The sequence below is a fragment of the Meleagris gallopavo genome, chromosome 6 (genome assembly GCF_000146605.3).
Source record: "Meleagris gallopavo isolate NT-WF06-2002-E0010 breed Aviagen turkey brand Nicholas breeding stock chromosome 6, Turkey_5.1, whole genome shotgun sequence".
Classification (NCBI taxonomy): domain Eukaryota; kingdom Metazoa; phylum Chordata; class Aves; order Galliformes; family Phasianidae; genus Meleagris; species Meleagris gallopavo.
In genome coordinates this window covers 49,934,661-49,958,301 of record NC_015016.2, presented here as the reverse complement: position 1 = coordinate 49,958,301, position 23,641 = coordinate 49,934,661, and the positions used below count along the sequence as shown (strand labels likewise).

Sequence of the window (23,641 nt, the reverse complement as noted above, 5' to 3'; positions counted from 1 at the left end):
TAATTTGAAATGGAACTGATGAATGCTGTAACTTGCTGTAACTACAACACTCAGGTGCGCTCTTACCACTGCTGTGTAACATCTGATCAGAACACCATTTGTTCCACTTTCACAAATGAAAATATTTCTCTCTCCTCTGTATCTTCTTTAGCAAAGGTTCTGAAGATACTGAATATTTAGGATTAACTGAATTCAAATCTTGGTAAAACCAATGAATCCAGACGGCTGAGATTTATCTTGCTGTACACTGCAGTTTTAGTGTATTTCTTGAAGACATGAGGAAATGCTACCAACATAACTCACCCATGCTTTTCAAAGGTGTATTTTTAGCCAGTTTACTAAAGAAGTTATTGACACATCACACGTTAGTTTCCCATTTATTCGTAAGTCACACTCATGGTTATACACTTAAGGTTCTACAGATCTATTGATTTGATAATGTGAGGCCATCTCTCTTATGGAAGATGATGGAAAGAAGAAATCGAGGTGTACAGGCAGCTACTGCCAACTCTTTCACTGCTACAGACTTTCAGTTAAAAAGCTATGGGCATCCTATGCCAGCTAGGCTCACTTCTCTATATACAAGTGGCTTACACCAAGCGCTGCCTGCTGCTGCCCCAAGGGAATTATCAGTTTGTTCCAACTTCAGGGCTTCCCTTTCATACGTGCTGATTTCTGGCTGTCTCGATCAGAACTAAAGGAAGCTTTGCAGGCATGTAGCTTCTGCCTCTAAGGAGGGCCATACACTTCCTTGTCTGCCCTGTAAAGACTCATTCTGTAAACTCATTTCTCATACAGCATCCCAAACTTTCTGACACTGATGACTAGTTAATGAGGAAGATTGTATCTTTGTGACAATTTGGAAATCAGTGTGTGTTTAGTGGGAAAACATGCAACTAGATGGGGATATTAATCAATTCACAGCTGGAATCTATTTGTGTTACCAGCTCTGATTTTGTCTCAGTAAAAGTCACTAAGCTTTCCAAAGGTCAGAGGAGAGAGCATGATAGTCACATTTTGTCATGCACAGCAAGGAGATTCTCTGATCATAGTGATAAACAAAACAATTGTGAAGATAGTGCAGATGTAGTGAAGTACTGGCCTAGATCTGTGCAATAGAAAAAAATGGAGAATAAGAGTGATGAACAGGGCATGGAAAGAGCTATAGGGCATTCCACAGCTTCTCTGTTCCTGTGCCTCATTACCCTTTGAATAAAAAAAGTAAAAAAACTTTATCCTAATATCTAATCTAAATCTCCCCTCTTTTCATTTAAGACCATTCCTTTTTGTCTTATCATTATCTGCCCGTGTAAAAAGTCACCCTGCTTAGAAGTTCCCATTAAGTATTGTAAGGCTGCAATGAAGTCCCCTCAGAGCCTTCTCCTCACAAGACTGAGCAAGCCCAGCTCCCTCAGCCTTTCATCACAGGAGAGATGCTCCGGCCCTCTGACCACCCTTGAGGCCTTCCCTGGACCTGCTCCAACAGCTCCACATTTTTCTTGTGCTGGGGTCCACAGCCATCATCACCGCAATAAGGATAGATTAGCCTCAACATTTTTGCCAAATGAGACAACCAGACAACATATTAAGGACAGTGAAAAAGAGGGAAAAATCATTTAGGACATGCTACAAAGGGACTATGGAAAGGATTCTCATTTCTATGAGGAAGAGGCAGTGGAGGTTTAAGGAAGGAAACAGGTCTATTTATAAATGAAAAGGAATTAAGAAATTAATTATTCATAAATGGCCAGAAGGCTATTTTTAAAGTTGCCTTAATCAAGAAAGAAAGCGCAGAAAAAGTCTGAACAGCTACTATGAACAGTTTAACCATGAGGGTTTCATCACTGCAAGCTGTCAGCCACTGGAGCAAAATACCATCTCTTATCTTCCTCTGAACCAGACTACATGCCTGTCTTAGATAGCTGATATCACACAAAGCTTCATACCACAGGGTAAGATTATGTGTGTTCCACAGGATGATGCAGCAGTTAATTTCAGACTTTAAACATGTCAATCTAGAGCACCTAGCTGCTGGTGTATTGGACGGGTTAGCACGTCACCTCACCTCAGCAAAGGTAAAAAAACAAATAAGCAGGTGAGTGATTAGTAACTTAAGGGTTTTAGTAACTTAAGGGTTTATAAAGAACATATTTGGGCAAGTCAGTTTGAGTTGGGGGAGGGCAGGAGTGGTAGGTTTATGGTAATATTCAATAAGCAAAATTTACTAGCTACTATTCCTGTTAGAAAATTGGTCACTAGGACTTCAAGAAATGTTTCGAAGACAGACTATGTTCTATATCCGCATTTTGATCTAGCATTTCATGGTAACTACAATTTTCAAAATAACCTTTAGTGGACCTAATGTTATTTTCAGTTGTTATTTAGATTCTGAATTCCAAAACCTGAAAATTTATCTAAATGTGTGATCTGAAAGCCACAGAAAAAAAAATTAAAAAAACCCAACAATAACAAAACAATAAACAACAATCCCTGAGTGTCTTATGAGTATTTATGTATATGTTTGTGACGTATGTAGAACTTCTGGTCATTTGTTCCACATAATCTCTTAGTAAATATGAAGTGTGAGAAATGTGAAATATTAAAGCTTGAAAAAAGTCATTTAATGTGAATACATTGCAAGGAGGTATATCACACAAATATCATGATAACACTTTCTCAATATACTATCCAAAGGAATGGTTTCCAGGGCTTTCAGCAATTGTGTTACATTGCTGCTAAAACATGAACTTTCAGTGAAGCACCTGGTACACCTTGGGCAGCTTAGAACATTTCTTCTTTCTGTATCTCATGCAAGAGAGTTTTGACACTTTCAGTTGCTTATCAGAAGTGTGACATTCACTGGTAACTAAATGCAAAGTTGCTCAATAATTTTTCTTCAAGACTGTACTCAATTTAAATAAATTAGGCTTGTAATATTTTCTTATTATTTTAAATAAAGAAAGTTGTAATAATACAGTTGTATAAAAGACTAAGAAGCCTAATCATGGGAAATTGTCTTCTTTGAGATCATTGTTGGTAATTAACCAATTAATTTTAACTAACTTTTCACAGGACAAACTTCCATCACTAAAGAAGCAAATACTTTTAGAAAACAAAATTCCTACAGATCTGTTTTGGAGAAGTTAGTGATCTCCTTTTGTTTTGAAGCACCAGTTTATTGTTTTTGGGTTTGGAGCACAAGTCTTATGAGGAGCAGCTGAAGGAACTGGGCTTGTTCAGTCTGGAGAAAAGGAGGTTCAGGGGAGACCTTATCACTCTCTACAACTACTAACAGGAGATTGCAGTGACTATTGATAGGAGAAAAGGTAATGGTCTCAAGTTGCACTAATGGAGGTTAATCTTGGATATTAGGAAAACTTCCTTCTCTGAAGGAGTGGTCAAACATTGGAACTGGCTGTGCAGGGAAGTGGTGGGGCCAACATCCCTGGAGGTGCTGAAGAAACATGGAGATATGGCACTTAGAGACACTGTTTAGTGGATATGGTGGTAATGGTTTATGGTTGAATTTAGTGGTCTTAGAGGTCTTTTCCAATTTTAATGATTCTATGATTCTAGGATTGGAAAGGACCTTAAGATTCAACCCCTTGCCATGGGCAGGGTTGACATCCACCAGATCATGTCACCCAAAGCCTCACTCAATTTGGCATTGAACACCTCCAGGGATGAGGTGCTGACAGCTTCTCTGGGCAGCCTGTTCTAGTGCCTCACCACACTCGTGTATGTATATATACATGCAGCCATACATATGTACACATAAACACACACACATATACATTAAGGGTTTTAATAATTTCACTTTCCCACTCTCTGGGCTCCAAAATTTCACACTAACAGTACCTTACCTGACAATGAAAAACTTATCAGCCTCCGATTTCCCTGTCCCTGGATTGAATCTTCATTGGTGATGCTTTTAAAAATCTGCTGGAAGAAGAACAAAGATCTTTGTACTCAAAGGAGTATCTCTTGAACACATAAACTGCTTTAGTAACTGACCTTTTTACAAGGTAACCAAGAAACAACTAGACAACTATTAATCACAACAACATTTTCATCTGGATAACGATTTAACCACTAGTGGCCTAAGTCAGATCTTCCTGGATGCATGTCACTAAAAGAGAATGATACCAAAATATTACTGTAATTTTAATATAGCAGTTCCTCATCCCAAAAGGGACTATTAATTAAATGAGATAGAAGCTCTCACCTCTATTAACAATATCTGTCTTTACAACATAATATCGATAGGGTAGGAAATCTTTTTCCAGACAGGTTATTGCACACATTTCTACAAGAGCTTGTACAAACAGCTGTGTATTAGAATAGTAAGTATTGAGGGTGAAACTGAAAAAAATAACATAAATCAATAGGTGACTTTTTGAATTCACTTAAAATATATGTGCTAGGTCCACAGGCTGAGTTTTAATGTTAGGCTGTTGTTATATAAATTAAAACCCAGGTTGCCTTCTGGCTGTGATCAAAGCTGGGAAGCAAAAACACTCTCATCTTGACATATAAGGCATAAATAAGCTGGAGGAAAGAGTTTTGTCTGCTGCTACCTTGAACAGAGTGAAAGAAACGACACTGTGAGTCAGGATCTGAGTTCAGCAGGGCGGTGCTGCTACTATCACTACCTCCCACTGACTCTAGAGCCAAGCCAAGCGCTGCTCTGCTCCTAGGAAGTCACAGGCTTGCAGGCAAAAAAGAAAAAGAGCATTTAGTTCCAATTTTTGCCAGAAAACAGTAACTGAAGTCCCACTCAACTGTGACTCATTGCACAGTATATTAAATATTGTGTATTCAAGCTTAGCATAGAAAATAGTCATTTTTGCCTTCCTCCTGGAAGTTCAAAACAGAGGAAGGGGCACTACAGCCCACTACCAGGGATTAAACAGTGAGCACAGCTGACAGGTCAAGACACAAGTGAGGTACAGACCATAAATGTACAGGGTGAATTCAGTCACCATTTAAAAAATGGGCTCTGGAGGACTTGACTTTTTGCCATCAACAGTTTGTTTCAATTTAAATAAGAAAATGAATACTCAGTAGAGGCAGACCATAAGCAAATTCCACCATGGCATGGATCACAATGATCATCAGTTAACTGGTTGCAATTACAGCTTTGGAATTCTCAAGTAAGCAGGTTTGAAATTACTTATTAAAGCCACCACTGACTTCAGGAAAGATACAAATTTATATTAGCATTATAAGTGACACTGAAAATGTTGTGATAAGAACTCTATAACCATTATTGGCCGAAGTTGTGACTCTATCAAGAAACAATAACATTTACTTGTCAAGATGTATTTTTCATACTACTTCATTGGCTGACATTTATTATACATTATCCTTTAATGCTTACTGCTTCTAGTCTTTGCACAATTCTTTTCCAGGAGAGTGCCTGGGCCAATGGACCTAGACATGTGCACATTTGCAAACCATGCACTTTTTTTTCCAGCCCTTAAACATTCTTAGATTAGCCGCAAATTGGTATGAATAGTTTGAAGAGACAGGGGTGAAACTGATGGTATCCTGCAAATATCAGTGTATTCAAAAATTAAAGATGTGTTGCTATTAAGGGTTCCAGTGTTAGTAAAATCGTATCAGGATAACACCGGTCCACCAATAAGCTGGAATTAAGTTGAGGCACGTATCTGCGCCCAGAAGCTGGGAAGTGCTTGTGCTTTTGCTCTCTATGGACATGACAGTTTCATGTACTGGAGTAAGTAAGATTTACAGAATCACAGAATTGCAGGGGTTGGAAGGTTCCTCAAGAGATCATCGAGTACAACCCCCCTGACAAAGCAGGTCCCCTACAATAGGTCACACAGGTAGGCCTCCAGCCGGGTCTTGAATATCTCCATAGAAGGAGACTCCACAATCTCTCTGGGCAACCTGTTCCAGTGTTCCATCACTCTTACTGTAAAGAAGTTCTTCCACATATTTGTATGCAACTTCCTATGTTTGAGTTTTTTAGACCATTACTTCTTGTCCTATTGCTATGCAGCACTGAGAAGAGCCTGGCCTCATCCATTTGCCTTCAGATCTTTATAAACATTGATCAGAGCCTCCCTCAGTCTTCTTTTCCCAGGCTGAACAGACCCAGGTTACTCAGCTTTTCTTCATACGGAAGCTGCTCCACCAGGACCCCCAGATCCTTCCTGGCATTGCAAATTACCTAACTGATAATACATAAGCTACCCGACTTTCAATGGAAAATGACTCTTGTGTGATTTCTCTATTTCAGACTACCTCACCAACCCCATGGCAGCTCCTCCCTGCCACTCCCTCCTCCTCACATCTCTCCCTGCTGCAGCATGGGCTCTCTAACGGCTGCAGGCTGCTCGCAAGGCCATTTCTTGCCCTTTTCCCAACTGCCAGATACTTTTGTCCTGTCTGAGCTCTGCTCTCCTCAAGGCTGAGGGCCCATCATGCTCTGCAATGGGGCTTCTGAAGCTGTCTGGAGCAGTCTGTGTGCAGCTCAGGGCAGTCCCAGCCTTGCCTGATGCAGCAGAACAGCAGGCCCTGCTACCAAACTCTTGTCACATAAACCCAATATATACCACTGTATTTTTTCTCTGCAGGTCGTTGTTCCATCTTTGCCTCTAGGCTTCATTCTAGTCTGCTCAGCAAATTTTAAGGTTGCAGGAAACATTCTGCAGCCCTTGCATCCCCTAAAAATGGCCATTACATCTCTGCTCTTTGCTGTGAGATCTCCCTGAAGCCCAGGCCACTCATCCTGTGCTGTGGCTTTCTTTGTCTCTCTGCTATGCCCTGGAAATGCCCAGAGCTTTCTCCCCAGGGTACACCTTGCAGCTCCCCAACCTCCAAAGCCATCCATTTCCTTCCCACAGCCATGAACAAAAAGGATTCTTTCCTACAGTTATTTAGGTACTGCAAATACAGCTGTAATGTTCACTCTGAATGAAAGTTTACTTAATGCTTTGTGTTAAATCCTCATTAAAAAACAACAACAACAAACAAAACAATGAGGAAGAATATCTGACCTTATTCAATGGTGATCTGTTTCCGTACCATGGCATATGAAATATGCAGTAAACAGGTATTTCCCTCTCATAAAATCATAAAATCATTTGAGTTGGAAGAGACCCTTAAAGGTCGCATTGTCCAACTCCTTGTCAGTGAACAGGGACATGTATAGCTAGATCAGGTTCCTCAGAGCCCATCCAGCCTGATCATGAGTGTCTCCAGGGATGGAGCACCCACCACATCTCCAGGCAACCTGTTCCAGTGCCTCACAACCCCCACTGTAAAAATCTTTTCCCTTATATCCAATCCAAATCTCTGCTATCAGGTCTCTCTAGAACCTTTTATTCTCCAAGCTGAACAGACTCAGCTCTCCCAGCTCCTATTATCACAGAAGTAATAGATAACTCATGAAACCTTGAAGTTTCTGACATCTTCCTAGATGTCAGAAAGCTGGACATTACTGTAAAAGCAGCACAGGCAACCTCATGAACCTGGGCACAAGGAGCTGTGCATGCAGAGCCACTCCTGGGCCTCCAGGGCTGAGCCAGGCGCAAGGTGTGAAGCTGCAATGCAAAAGTGAGGCTAAACACTAGCACTGCTATATAACCAAAGTGTGAACTCTGTAGTTTATAGCAGTGGAACCCTCTGAGAGCCAATGATACTGTCATTTTTATAATGCCTAGCACTTAACCTTCATAATTTTGAAGACACCACAATGTTTTTTTGAAGCTTAGCCAACAAAGGTAACGTACACCATTCAAGCTGCAGGGGAGAGAGGCACAATGCAAATGAATGAACGCACCATTAAAGAATTAGGCATACAAACAAAGCTTTTTCAAACCAAGATCTTAGATCCAGTATTCCCTACATGTCCCTCAGCTGTCCCAGTTACCATTCTGCATAGCTCTATCAGCCCAAATCGATGTCCCTCTTCCCCAGTGTCTCAGCTAAACGCCTCTGCTCTGCAGCCTGTTCTGCTCATGTACGACACACCTTCTCACCTCAGACACAGGTCCCGGAGGCCTGGCATGTGCCCATGTGGGCTCAAGAGCAGCTTCACATCCTCTTTCGAAAGAAAAGAAACGTTTATGCATGGACATACCTAGGCAAGGGTGTTACAAATGCTGGGAAAGTGGTTTTGCTTTAATATCGACATTTCAAGGAGATAAGATGACCAGTGGGGAAGGAAGAAAAGTTATACCAATAGTACAGCATGATTTTGCTTGCTGTGTAGGCGAAGCTGAGCATGTAAGAGTTCTCTACCTGAGCTTTTTGACAGCCAAGGTCAGTATGTTTGCCCCACTGTCTAGCTGAAGGTAAATTTCCAAGGACCAAACCAAAAATCTCAGGAACCTTAAGAGAATGTGAAAAGTCTTTCAATGTAAGTCAAATGTTTTTTTGGGAAAAAAATAAAAATAAAAAAACGTTATTGGCTTCAGTTCAGAATCACCACTTTCTGATGAAGTATCAGTTTCTCCTTGGTAGTGAGAAAAGGCTACAGGCATTCTGCACAGGATAAGTAAGGTAAAGCAGGGAATGAACACGCTCACTAACCACCACCAACAATCAAACAGACTGGGATCTGTAGAGTTTTGATGCCTGGGATGAGAAAGTACATGGATCTTATTCCTTCTTCTTGCCATTTATCATGAAAGAAACTCAGACTAATTTTAGCAGTAAAATTTCTTTGGGAACTTTGTCACTGTAGGTAAAACTTTGAATTTTGCCACCCTGAGGTTAAAAAAAGCTCTCCTCAGCTGCCACTTAAAGCACAGTTAGCTGAGAGAACGACATTCATCTAGACATCTCACAGACTGAAGTCCTTGGTATGAAAAGGCACAAATGTAATCTTCCCCATAATTTTGGCTCTTTTATGTCCTTGAAGTGAGAGCTCAGTCTGAATTAGTATATTGTTGTTTATGGTGTAATGTTTGCAAACTGTGTAGCTCAATCCAATTATTTTTGAAGTCTTGGTGTGAAGCCCTATTACTATGCTTTTATTACACGCTTCTGTCATATCTACACATGCAGAGATAAGACCAGAGCTGCAGCTTCAAGCCTTCAAGATTTCCTGATCCAGATTAAAACCTCCTCCTACTTTCCTTGCTTTTGATGAGAACCACTGGTATTTTCATGTGTGTGCACTCAAGCAAGTAAGGAATCACTGGTTCCTTTAAAATATTCTCCATTAAACATACCCTGAAAAAATTTCTTCCAGCCTAGCACAGAGCTTCTGAGCCACTGAAGCATAGGCAAAAGGCAACCTCCAGAATATGCCACAGCTATCTGCAAAAAGTGCAGAGGTACTCGAGGCCAGGTCAAAGGCCTCTCATGACTTGCTGAACTCAGGAAAAAAAGTCCACATTTCATAGTGCTTTTCATGTTCTGAGAAGAGAGAAAATAGAAGGCAGAGAGAGATGACTAAAAGCTAAAAATAACATAGTGTTTTCCTAGCATCACTTTTCCTTGCGAATAGTTCCTGCAAATGCTGGAGGGAAGTTATGTGACCCTGAATGAGAAAGGAGGCAGGCTTCACACTGTCAAACAGAGTCCTTGAAAATCCCTCTCTGCTTAGCCATGGTATGTGTTACGGAAAAAAACACAACCAACAACTTGAGAAATCCTACATTACGACAGTTCATCAGCTGTAACTGAGGCAAAACTCTAAGTGCATCACTAAAAATTTGTCTAAACAGAAGCTAAGAAACAAAAACTCTGACAGTTAATTAAAAATATCTCCTAAAATACCTTACCCTACATTAGTCTATTTGGATATATGGAGGAGTAACAAGAACAACAGTCTTGCTCCTGAAAGTAAAGTGGCTCCAGCACACATCTCAGGTACATCTATTCAGCTTCCCTCTATGATGAGAAAAATATTTTTGGGTAGGAGTGCATTGAGTATGCAGGTCTGGAAGAAGCTGTAAACATGTTTGTCTGGTGTTGCAGGAGAAATCTTTTAGGCAGCAGAGTGACCTGTAACAGTGCAGCATGCTAGCAAAGCATGCTCTACACTGCTAACACTTTGTTTGTTTGTATATGGTGCAGCCCAACTTAATTATTTTGAAAGTCCTGATGATGTGAAACCAATATGATTTTTTTACATGCTTCTACCACACCTAGATATACATAGGTAGCAGATAGAAGCAAATAGTCCTTTTTCAACAACACAGCACAGAAAAGCACTGTTATGCCTTAGTCACCATTTTTTAACATGCTTTACTCTCCAGAAGGGCAATCTGGGACCATGTAATCACATAGACATGGGAATTCAACAAAGCCAAGCAAATTCTCTTTTCCTATAAGTAGAAGAAACATTTAGTTTAAGAAATTGTATTCTTCACTAACAATTACAGCACTTGGTTAGCCGCAGCTTCTGCTGCAAAACAGTGGTAACATTTAATGACCATAATCAATATTCTCACATGGGCAAGTATTTCTTACATTTAAAACACTGTGGCATTAGATGCACTAGCTGTTTGTATTTGTTGAGTTCATGTATGATGAATGATAGCAATGTGACCTAATGCTCAATCCAGTCAAATTTCAGTTTTAAAATACACTGATTAGCATCTAGAATACTTTACACTGACAACACGCATTATTATAGTAGTAGAGTCTAACGTAGATCAAATCCTCAGATAATGTAAATTTTTAGGGCTCTACACTGGATCATACCACCTATTAGAAAGAGTTCCTTGTAAAAAAAAAAAAAGCAGTTCTAATAATTATCAAATTTTTCAGAAGGGCTCGTGCTTCTCAGCAGCACTATTCAACTCGTATGGAAGACGGAGATCTACTGAGAAAGAAACCTAGAAGCTGTAATGTGAAGCAGCAAAATATCTTCTGTTTTTTTGCACCAGTTCTGACAATTAAAAGCAGCAGACGAGAGCCTTCCAAAGAAGAGAAGCTGGTGACCTGTGCTTGATTCAAATCACAAGTGAAAAACAGCCTCAACTCAGTCCCCAGCTATTCATCAGCAGGAGAAAAAAGAAATAGTGCTAGATGTGTCAGAGCAAAGGACATGGTGTTGCAGTGCTGGGTGAAAAGATGGGGCTGACCAGTAACTGCTTGTCCTCTCCTTGCCTCAAGCTCCAGTTCTCTGCTCTCTGCTTTTCAAGAGCACTAAATTTGACTTCAGATTTAAAATAAAATAAGCAAGAGTAATGGCCTGAATTCAATGGTCATAAGGAAAAGAAGAAGCTGATGCTTTGTTCTGTCTTCTTCCATCTGTTTGCATTTTTCAGTTCATCTGAGACATAAGATGGTCCAGAATTCCCGGAGAGGCACAGGAACAGATACCGGTTTCCAATCTGTACTGCTTTCCTGATGTCAGTTTAAATGAGCTTTGAGCTATTATTTAAAATATGAGTGTGTACATGGCACACATGGTAAGAATTGCCTTGAAAAATCACTTTCCCATAACATAGCTCTGCTGGCTTTTACTGTTACCCTGTTGATTTCACTAAGTATGAGGACAATCTCCTAAGTGTGAAGTGCCTTTCCACAGTAAATGAATATGAGGCACTGTCCCACATTCATGCTTCGCATTTTACCGTCCTCTCCATAATGGGAAGTGTCCATAGTAGATCTGGGCAAACATTCACATTTTCTCCCAGTGCTGACTGGAATTGGTTTAGGAAGAAAACTTGCCTAATTAAATACAGAGTGAATAAGTACTTTTTTTCCCCTCTGTCACTCAACTTCTACTACCCCTTTAGTACACAGGGTGCAATGCAAGGGGTGAGCTGTGGGAGGAGCAAATGGAGATCTGAGCTCCATGACTGTCACTGACAGAATTATGACTATAATCCCAGACACTGCTTTGAAAATCTAGCCCTAATTAGCAGCAGTGCTTCAGCTACAGCCCTCACTCTATTAACAGAATTATCCATCTCTTGAATGCAATGTCAATGAATGCACTTATCCTGTTAGCTCATTAAGCCACTGTGCTGGCACCATAGTGTTTTTCTATCAGGTGATTGCAAATCACACGCAGCCAGTTTCTCTATTAGCAAACCTAATTCCCTGCTGACTTCTCTGCAGTTGCCTTGTGTCCCCAAAGGCCTATGACCACACACACGTATAGCCTTCCCTCTCAGTTGTGGTCAGTCCTGTTCCAGCCTTGTAATGTAATGCTTTCTCAGTGCTATTCTCTAATTAAGGAGAGAATTTGCTTTTCTGGAAATACAACAGTTGCCTTCTGAAAGCAGACAGCTCTTCTTGTTGCAACTTGCAGCAGTGCTTAATGATTACTTCTTTTATTTCCAGGAGACAGAAGTTTTTCACTTGAGAAGCTTCTCTCCTGGAAGCCTTTAAAAAAAGTTAGTAAGCAAACAGGTAAACGTTTTTATTTTTTCTTTCATTGAAAGTGCTACTAATTCTTTCAGCAGATTCTAGATAATGAACTCTGGAAGTTAAACTAAGTTACAGGACAAAGTTGCTGTTTAGTACTATCAGTACTAATATAAAGTCCTCTAGAAGGCAATTATAAACAGGTTTATTCCAAAAGGACAGTCAATGTCAGGTCTCCTAACTGGCATGAAGATACTTCATACTCTCTATGTGAGTAGAAAGCTGTCTTAACATAACAAGAAGCTAGAAAAGGGATGTTACGAGCAACGCTTTCAATTAAAACAAAATCGAGGACTGAGGCAACAAATCTAAGAACCTTTCAGAGAGTCTAGTATCTTTTTCTTCCTAGATTTTATTAGATTCAGCTTTTTCATTGTTTTAACAGTTCTGCCTAAAAAATGTCAGCTATCCTTTGGCAGCAGAGGAAAAGCTTTGATTAGAGACTTTGATCTTCCTACACTCTTTGAAATTCCATTTAAATAAATTCTTAGATTTTCAGATACTTGGGCAGTCGTATGAGTATGTGAGATAGGGTTTAATTTATGCTTTCTGGGTTGAAGGCTGGATTACATCTAAGTGACAGTCATTTTTTCATGCTATGTAGCAAACTTCTTGAGATGAGCTTTCTGCAGCGTATCTCACCGAGTGCTCATTTTGGCTCTGTGTGCTATTTGACACCAGAGGGCCTTTAAGCACTAACAAGTCTCTCAGTGAGTTTACAGCAGTCCAAAGGATGTCAGTAGTTGACACCCTAATGTGAAAAATGTACTTTTACAGAAACAAAGAGCTCTTTCCCGCTATCCTTGCCTCTCGTCTAGTTAGCTGGGAAGAAGGTTCCTTGAAGTTACTAAACAACTCGGTGCTCCCCAGAGCTACCATTATCCAAAAACAAAACAACAAAAGCCAAACAGAAAACTAAGAAAATCTGGGTTTAAGATCAGATTAACATCAAGTGGTAGCCTAATGCACAACAAGGTCACGTCTGTAAGCTTAACAGGTCTGTACACAAAGTATTAATGTGCTTAAGCACTCTTACAGCAAATAACTGTATACAACATCCTCTGAGGAACAGCTGAGCAAGCCTCTATAACACTAAATACTTGGGAGCTTCATTATTGATAAGCAAAACAAGACTTGTGAGCACTGTTTGGTTCCTGTAATTCTGCATAAAATTTGCTCCTTTAACTGTAAACTTCTCAAGAAAGTCTTCTATTTGTACTGAGAACTAAGAAAATGTCACTAACATCTTTTCTTTTTGAACTAAGGAACAAGGAGGGTGATGATGTAGGCATATGTGGTGGAAATACCCTGAAATGAAATGCATCCATAATGTCTTTGCAGTGTGGAAAACTACTTAAGAGTGCAGTTTGTGCTTCAAGGCAAGCTTTAGAAACTGTCTAGCTCTTCTAATGTAGTTTGGCTGGGACAAGAACAGAGAAGAGTAATGCTCACACGTGTGGGAGACACCTAGATCATTCAGCTGAGCTGTATATGAGGAAAGGCTCAATACATTAGCCTTGCTGTCAAGGAGTCTGGACGGCGGAATCTGGGCAATCATCCTTCAAGCCACAAAGAAGCAGCAATGTAGTGGACAATGCCCATTCTTCTGAATGAATGCCCCAAATAGCAATTCACTGTGAATACCATTATTTTCATAAGTGAATCACAGATTTTTACTTTCAGCCTTGGATACTACTTTAGGCAAAATAGAAGCGACTGCAGAGTTTAATCAAAAGAAGAGTATCTTTGCTACTTCAAATGTCCCTCAATCTTGCTGAATTACTAATAAAACACTTGCACATTTTTAGGCATGATGGAACAGAAAGAATAAAGCTTAAAAGAAAAAAAATCTCATTCTTTTACAATATATAAAGTTTCTTACTTAACGTAGCCTCATTCAAGCTCAGTGTTTCTCCTGTATATCTTCTGGGGATACATCTGACCCAGTGGAAAGTGCCTGTACTGTTGCAGGAAACTCATGGTCTTCTCTTTTCTAGTCGCCTTCCTTTTTGTATTTGGTTACTGCAGCTGAGCAGCCACTGTTTCGTTTCTCTTAGTTTGCTGCTTTGTATAGCAGCAAGCTTTAAAAAGTCAACAGCTTTCTGCAGTGAAGTGTGCTTGTGGGAATACTGACTGTAATCAAACTGTCACAGACTAACTGATGTTGGAAGGCATTTCCTGAAGTCATCTGGTCCAACCCTTCAGTTAAAATCAGAACCACTCTAGAGAAGGTTAATCAGGGCCCTGTTTTGGTCTGATCCTACAAGTTCTTTAGGCAACCTGTCCTAATGGGTAACTACTCTCAGAAGGGAGAAAAAGTATTCCTGAAGTCTAATCAGAATTTCCCTTGTTGCAATTTGTGCATATTGCCTGCTGTGTTTTCACCATGTCCATGTCCTGCTTCCCTACAGCTCCCCGTTGTGTAGTTAAAGGCACCACTAATATCCCACCTAAAACGCCTCTCCTTAAGACTGCACAAATCCAGCTCTATCTCTGTTCCTCATCATACGTAATGGCAATCTGAAAGATAAAGAAAATAGGAGCCAAACTCATCCCAAACAATGACTATGGTGGGATGTTATGGCAAAGACATTTGGAGAAAGCAATGTTTACAAATTCCAACCTCTGATAACTGCTGAGTTAAATACAGCAATTTGGGTACCACAGCTTCATGAAGGATTTGCTGCATACTGGATGCAAAAGACTTTTGAATGTAAAATGATTAAATATGACAGAAGGGGAAAAGGAATGTCAGCTAAATGCAGGAGTGCTGTCACTGCAAAGAAATCATTAGCTACTGTATGTATAATGATATAATTATTGTAGATGTTAATAAGTAAATTACATCTTAACAGCAAGAGAGGGATTTTTTTGGTGCATATGTCAGTTTTGATGGAGATCAATGCAAAATTTGTCTCAAACACTTCAGTCAATCTTGGGAAATTACTCCTATAGACCAAGGCAATGCAGAGGTTTGTACTTGTCTTGATTTCTGCTGGTAGGGAGTTAATTTTCTTCACAGTAGCTTGTATGGTGCCGTGTGATTTAGGATGGAAATAAGTGGCTCTCTTACAAAGAGCCAAAGAGGTTTCAGTTTCTCATGCTGCCCTGTCAGCAAAGGAACTGGGGGTGCACAAGGAGCTGGGAGGGGACAGAACCAAGACAGCTGACCTAAACTGGCCGAAGGGAAATTCCATAGATATGGCATCATGCTAATCTGTAAAACTGGGGGAAGGTGGCTGAGGGGCTGCCACTGCTTGGAGACTGGCTGGGCATTGGATAGTGGTGGGTGGTGAGCGCTATGTATCACTTGCTTTGTTTATTCTCTTCTTTTTTCTTCTTTCTTCTTTCTTCTTTTCTCCTTTTTTCTTTTCTCCTTTTTTTTTTCCTTATTAAATCCTTCTTACCTCAACCCACAGATTATCATTCCCAGTCTGACTACGTGTGTGTGTGTGCAAGCAGCTGCCTGGTGCTGAGCTGCCCACCAGGTTAAACCACAACACCACAGTGGAAAGGTGAGACTCTATAAAGAGTGGAAAAGAAAGAGTAATGGAGAATGCTATGAGGAAACAAAAACAATTTCTAGAATTCCAGATTATAAAACTTTCTTTCCCCTCTTTCAGAAGAATTACCAAAAAAAAAAAAAAAGCAACAACAAACCAAAACAACAAAGAAGGTCAACAATGATAAGCACAGCTTTGTTAGAATTCAAATCTGACAGCAGCAATTTTCAGACTTTCTTACTGGCTAAGATAGCTTAGAGCCTTTAGGGAAAAATAAGAGAAATAAATAGGCTGCTAAATAAAGCAGAGTTTTCTTACAACCAATGGCACTGCCAGACAAATCCAGTACTAGCCTTACGTATCCCTGCAAAGCATTGAACAATAGGAAATTCAAAATTGAGGAAAGCAATTTTTTTTTTCCTTGCAAGGCCTAATTAAAGAGCAAAAGACACAAAAAGGCCAAGAATTCAACAAGACTAAAAAAAAGCAGTCATGGATGGCTATCAGGAACAGCCATAATTACTATACTAAGTGGCAACAAAGATTTAAACAAGGTGCTAAACCATGACCTAAGAAACTGCTCACTAAGGTCTGTCCACATTACTGAATTACTGCATGGAACTCTTTTTTGGTGCAGATTTGACTTGCATCTTTACTCACCAAAGCGTCTTACCTTGTGAAACACACCAAAGTGCAGCCGATCAGCCCAAAATTATTTCCCTGCTGCAACAACTTCCAGTCATCAAGAACCCCACTTGGAACATGAAGTTTTCCAACAGCTAGTCCCCATGCCTATCCAGTGCACACCTACAATGGGCAACTGTTGAACACATCATGGCCAGTAAAGTCAAGATGTGGACAAGTGGTCCTGTAATGGTGCCCAGCAAAGCAAAACACAGCTCTTTCTATACCTCATCAATGAGTATTGCAGACATACCCAAAATGGCCTAGAGGATCTCGTGCCCATGTACTGCAGGATTCTTGTAACTTCCATGGCCCTGGGTGTTGGATGTTGGAGAATACAGAATACTCAACCTTGTAGCATTCCTGTTCCTTCTTTCCCTCATTTTAAACTCCAAAAGATCAAAGCATACCAAAGTCAACAGTTCTTATGCTGTGTTTATAAGGCATGGATGTCATGGATTGAGAAAAACACTGTGACTGCAAAACAGCACAGATGTGATTACACCAGTGCAGTGTGCTGAATAGTCACTGATCTTTTCATAATTTACTAAACTACAGAAGGAAGTAATACAATGTGCAGACATTCACTATGGCTATTATGTGACCATAAGAAGAGATCCTGGAAAGTAAGTGGCTAGGAGGCACCAGACATGAATTGAACCCATTAACTAAGAAATGGCTTGTATAATGACCTTCTTGGTGCTGCTGAAATAAAATCACTCCAGTCCCCCAACTGTCACGCTTTTAATTTTTTCCATTATGCTCTGTGCTGTACTGTAAGTCTGCTAATTAAGCCACTCTATTTCCACATTTAGAAGTTTATACAGGATCAGATGCTCAGTAAGGCTTAAGCTCATCCAAGTGGCTTTTTTTTTTTTTTTGAAAGAACATGTGCAAGGAAACAAGGGCAACAGGGAGAGGCAAGAAGCTCAAAATGTGTGCAACTGATCTTCAAAGTGAGGAGTGTGCTGTGGCCAGTGATACTTAGGGATGGCTCACAAGCTCCACAATTAGTGCTGCTTAATTAGAGTCCACAAGAGGGCAAGAAGTTGACAATGTTTTAATGGCAGATAAGCAAGTGGTATCTTTAGCCCTGCCTTCTGTTCTGCTCCTGCTCTCCTCCAATGGCACAACGTCACATTCAGAGTAGCACAGTAGGAAAAAGCTCAATAAATGAAATAATCATTTTGCTTAATAATTTAACAGATATTAGCTCTTTTAAGCAAGCTCTTCCCTGTTTAAATCCTTGGCAGTGCATGAAGTGTAAAATAAAACAGATTTTAAAATCACCAGGTGCTCAAGTATGCTAGCAGTGGTAAAAGAAGACTAAAGGATGGGCACAAGGTACCCCTGCAACTTCCACTTCTGATCACTCGTGTTATACTTCGGTGCACTGCACAGGGCAGGCACCTGAACTGCCTTGTCTGTACTGGCACACAGTGTTTGATACTCTGGAGGATCCTCGGAGGTACTCATGCTATATGCAAATGATTTAGTGCAGAAAAAGCACCATGGGGTATCTTGGGCCCATTTCTTGTGTCTTTCAAATCACTTCTGATTTTTGGCACCAAATCTAAACTTATATTTGGTGCTTGAGTTTGAAACTTCAACCCTTCACTGGTGGTGATCCAATGCACTATGCCTCATCTTTCATATGAAGAGGTCAGGAAATTAGAGAGAATACAAAATTTTAAATATACAAGTGTGCTGGAAAGCAGAGATATTCCTCCTGCCTCAGAACAATAAAAAAGAACAAACTTTCATGTTGTGATTTACAGGTTGCTGCTCAGGAAATCAGTGCTGATGTTCACAAATAATATTATTGTTTGTTCCTCCTCTGCTCAGCTTGTTCTTGTTAGGCAATAAATCTGAGCACATACCTCTCACAAGTGGTGTCAGTCTTTGATAACATAAATTGGTGGTACTAGCAGTTTGAACCACACTGAGCTGAAGAAGTAGATTTCAAGATAAGAGGAGAAAAGCCACAAGGCACACAGAACTGCATCGCTTATCACTTGTTCAGTTATTGACATCTCTGAAATGTGTCCTAATACAAATACAGTTTGAAGTGACTCTACTTGCTTATTCTATCCTGTTCCAAAAGACTGCTAATTTGGAAGAAAAATCCTAAACTTTTCCTGTAGAAGCAATGGCATTTCAGCGTTTGCTCCACACCCTTACTGAATCAGGACCATAATAGCCAGTATTATTGAAAAGTACTCAGAAGAGGCCTCAGTGCAAATGAGTTTTCTTAACATCTGAAGTAAATCTCTTGACAACCATTCCAATTTAAACTGTGAGTAGAGGAAATAAAAGGAAGAGAAAGGTTATTATTTATAATGCAGTGACTATAGTTACACTGCAGTTAGAGTCCAATTACACCCTGGTTACGCTTTCTGACTCCACTAATTCATGTAAATGCTATGCTCACTCCATGTCAGGGTAATTGCAGCATAAATACAATGGTCTTTATGTAGCCAGATCCTGAAAAAGTGGCTGTGTTACTGAGGTGGCAATAAGAAATAATTTGGATATGTCATTAACCTTCAAATCCTTTGAATCAGTGCTAATTAAGATACAGAAAATCATAACCAAAAATGTAATTACATTGAACTACGGGCTCAACTGTGCAACTATTAGAAGGCTGCTTGCGTGATTAAGTATGCTAGAACATAGCAGAATATTGCCAAATCAGGCTGTAAAACACTACCATGGTTTTATAATGAAACAAAACAGAAGGGAAAAAATGAATTCATGACATTTTTCAGCTGCAACAAATGTGTTCAGGGTTGTTCTCACACTAAAAATAATTCTATTTGTATCAAAGGAGTTCAAATTCTGCCTGGAAAATCTGTTCTCCAAACACCTGTTAATGAGCCATTGCCTCGTGTAACAGCCAGCATATCTGTTTAAGGGGTGTTGTGGAGTCTCCTTCTCTGGAGATATTCAGGTCTCTCCTGGACGCCTACCTGTGCGACCTGGTGTAGGGAACCTGCTTTGGCGGGGGAGTTGGTCTCGATGATCTCTAGAGGTCCTTCCAACCCCTACAGTTCTGTGATTCTGTGTTTGGTGCTCTGTGCCCCAGTGCCCAATCCTAGAGTACAGCTTTAGATACTACATACTGTAGATACGACAATATGAAGTCTTGACAACAATAGACTACTAATGAAAATCTTTCTGGACTGTTCCTAATCGTCTCCTCACTCTCTTTTTTACTATCAGCTCTTCAGAACAATTCAAGACAAATATAAATCGATAGATAAAGTATGAATCTTTCCTATACACGCAGGAAAATCTTTCCAATTCCCTTCCAAGAGATACTGCTACCTCTCATGTGCCACTACAGCTACTTAACTCCAGACATCATAAAATTATTTGATATACAAGCGACCAAGTTGCTCCTTGCGTATTTATAGAAAACCAATGACACAAAGAGCTTCCTGTTAAATTGCTTAAGTAATTTTGATGTAAATTTAATTGTTCCTTTAAATCCAAAGACTTATGTTCATTATTCACCTTGGATCAATGTAACGTACTCTCTTACAATAGATGCTTCTTAGCATGCATATTCTGTTAGATCCTCTTTTAGAATGGAAAGAGAGGGCAGAAAGCCCTTTGTTTTTCACTTCTGTAATCTACTCTGCCTTCCAAATGAGCAAGTATTGCCAGTTCCAATCATTTCCCCCGTTGCTTTGCCTTTAATTTTTCAGTTCTGATTGACTCCATCTCCTTTACAGGAAATCAAGGTGTTGTATTCAGGGACAGACTGAATGAAGTGCTACACCTCACCTTGCGTTCAAAGGCAGCTGCAACTTGGAGTACCTCTTGCTACTTCATAATTCAAGATAATGGAAGAGGACTTTTTGCTCATTTCTAACAAGTACTGGGTCACCTAAGCAGACCCAAAACTTCCAGAAATTATGCTCCTGGTCCCAGAAATGATAAGCCTTTCAAAGTATACCACTCACTTGTTAAAGACATACCTAGCTTGCATTCTTTGCTGATTAGTTGCAAAGAATTAGGATTTTCAAACACAAGATCAGCAGCCTTGATTTTGTGTTTTCCATAATCTTTTGTTCTGTTTATAAACTGTAACTGCTGAGCAGCGCAGTAGCTGCTACAAGTTGCTGATACCTCTTCTGTTTCTTAAAGTATAATTATTCTTAAACTCTCAAAAATCGAACTGTCGGACTTATTAGATGTAACACAGATGATTTTAAAATTCACCTTTCACAGAATAAGGAATGAAGTGAAAAAGAACACACAGCTGGGATTTTAAATCCAGTCTCCAGAAAGAAGAGAGAGGTGGCTGTTTATACGTGCGAACTATTATAAAATCTCAGCTTGCAACACATCCATGAAAACAAGGCAGAACACTTCATTATCAATCACTTCTTGGCAGCCCATGCTCTGACATGGCAGCACATAATGCAAACATTTATAGCAGGAAGTCCTCGGGAACGATCAGCCACCAGCAAATGGCAGCAGCTTATCAAGCAGTGATTCCTGCTGTGGGAAACCCGGCTGAAGCAGCGTTTCCACATAAATACAACACAGAGAGGTTCTCTTCCAATTATTAGCTCCAATTTACAAAGCTTTCCCCATGATGCTAAGTGCATTTGACGAGAGCCATCATGATCTATGAGACAAAAACGGTGGCATGAAAGCTCCAGAGATTTGATCAACTGTGATTATTTGTGTCTAATACAGCTAGTGAGCGTTTCCAATTTTGCAAAGACATTTGTCCTGAGGCTAAAACATCGATTCTGCACTTACTGTCTTTTAATTGTGATGTCTCCTATTTATCTTTTTAGGTGATAGACTCTTAGGGGAAAAGATTGTTCTTTTTATTCAATATACCGTTCTTGTGCCTGCTTTATTTTACACCAAAAGAGCTGTGCTCTGGTTAAATCATTTTCATAATCTCAGATTACCCCCCTAGCAAGATGCATCTTTCCTATTGCTAGAATTAATTGCTGTAACTTGTATTGTTTTTCTACAACAATATCTGATGTAAAGATGAATTAAAGGAGACGTTGTAACAGAAGAGAAGCAAACACAGGAGTGTTCCAGATGCCACAACAATGTCCTTTTCTACTCAAGAAGCTGTTTGGCTCACCCATGTAAAGCTTACGCTTTACAAGTACAAACTACTGTGTACAAACCTGCTTTATGGGTGTCACTCATCCAGGTTGTTCCTTTCTGCCATGATTACAGGTGCTCCATTTACTGCTATCACCCCCAGGCCTCTATATTGTCCTAAATTCACATTTAGCTTTCACCGTGTCAGAATTGGTCAAAGCATACAGCTCTTGGTTCCCAGATATTCAAGCTTGATGATTCATAAGTGATAAAATGTGACAGGACTTTTCACTGACAAATGAACTGCAGGGCATCCTAATCAGCAGGCGAGCAGCTCTAATAACTGGGATAGAGTGTAAGGAGATAAATTCAAATGGAGCAGAACATCCATAATATAAGAAAGGTGAGATGCTACTCAGCCTAAAGCACTGTCTCACTATACAAAGATATCCAGCTAAAAGCAACTTTTTTTCTTCCCCCTTTGGAAGCAAGTTTCCTTTTAACTGCCTGTTAAAAATTGTCTCAGTGTCATATGAACAAGAATGGCAACCATTTCCAGCCCCCAGCCTGACTGTTTCCAACTTCTTTTGTCTTTTCAGTTGCAACAAAGCACAGACAGACAGTGTGGGATTTTTTGATGGTTGTGGCAATGCTTTTAAATCACGGTGTTAGGATCCTGCTGGTTGTTCTTCTTGCAAGGCTCACTGGCAGGACTGGATGCACACCGAGTGGCCACCCTGCCAGCTGCTGCCCAAATCACGGTAGGTGCCTTGCACCTGCAGCCTCAAACCTGCCTGGGTGGCTGCAGATGCAGGTGAGTCTGTGGTCTCGGGGGAAGTGCTGTCCCCAGAAGGTCACCTGTTCCTCCATGCTGTTTCCCTCAGGACACCTGTTCCTGATCTTTTTCCCAACCTATGCCAAATGAGGTTTGTTTCTGTCAAGCATACAAAGCCTTGTTCCCTCTGTCCCTCTAGTGAAAGCTGAGTTTCAGGGTGAACTTGTGATGCCATTACTACGCTGGTAAAACTTCCCTCCTTCTAGGCAACGAGCTTTAAAATAAGCCTTCAGTGCCTACACCCACAAAAAGATCTCTACTGAGATTTTCTCCCTGCAAAGCTATTATTTCCGACAAAACACTAAGGTCCCATGGTCACCAGTAAAACTCATGCTGATTGCAGATGGTAAATTTCCAAGTGCAGACCAGAGGATTCCCTCTGAGCTGAAAATATGTGTAAGAACCTGCTCCATGACCTGAAGAGTCCCTGCTCTGCCGCCAGGCCACGCCAGCTTGAGGAGCAGAGCTTCAGCTGGTGCTGTGAGAAATGCCATGCGTGGGACCCCAGGGCAGTGCTCAGAACCACTGGAGCAACAGAAACAACTGAGGGATGTGATGGATCCAGTTTGACCATGGAGGGCCCAGAATGTCAGATCTCACTAGGGTAAGGAGCCTCAGGCCCTCAGACAAGCTACGTGCATGGCGCTATGCAGTCAGCACTTAACTGATCACACAGGAACAGGAGAACAAAGCAATCTATCACTCACTGCTCAGCCGTGCTCAGCTTATCAATTCAAGAGACAGAAGAGAATTGGCTGCCCCTCAGTATACTTTCTTGTGGAGTGACTGCAAAAGGATGGGGAGGGGCTCAGTGACAGGGATAAGGGAAGCTGTGCTGTGCTCTGTAGTGGGTGGTGAATGAGCATAGCAAAGTACAAACCAGAAGAGCTGCTACTTCTTTAGGAAAAGAACTTTCTGATAATTTCCCCAAGCCATTATTTGGAAAAAATATGTTCTAAAACAAATAAAGCAGGTTATTTTGTGATTTCTTTAACCTTTGCTATTGGCGAAACTGTAGTCAAAGGTGAGTGCCTATATGTAGTTACATTTCTATGTATAATCACCAGTATTTCAGCCCCAGGATCAGCCCGTGCAGACACATATGAAAGCCCAGAAAAAGGATGGGGCTGAGCAAATCCCTTCTTTTTTTCATCTATTCAGTTAGGATAACAGC

At 40.4% G+C, this 23,641-nt stretch overlaps 1 protein-coding gene across 3 annotated transcripts in view; it reads right to left on the bottom strand.

Moving 5' to 3' along the window:
- The window catches only part of HECW1 (HECT, C2 and WW domain containing E3 ubiquitin protein ligase 1), a 182,138-nt gene that overhangs the window by 90,332 nt on the left and 68,165 nt on the right, over positions 1-23,641 (bottom strand). For 2 of the 3 annotated variants that reach the window (XM_010713107.2, XM_019616710.2), the window contains exon 5: positions 3,864-3,942. In XM_010713107.2, the coding sequence (XP_010711409.1) occupies positions 3,864-3,942 (79 nt within the window). The remainder of the gene's footprint in view (positions 1-3,863; positions 3,943-23,641) is intronic. The other variant, XM_010713108.2, reaches the window with a different exon arrangement.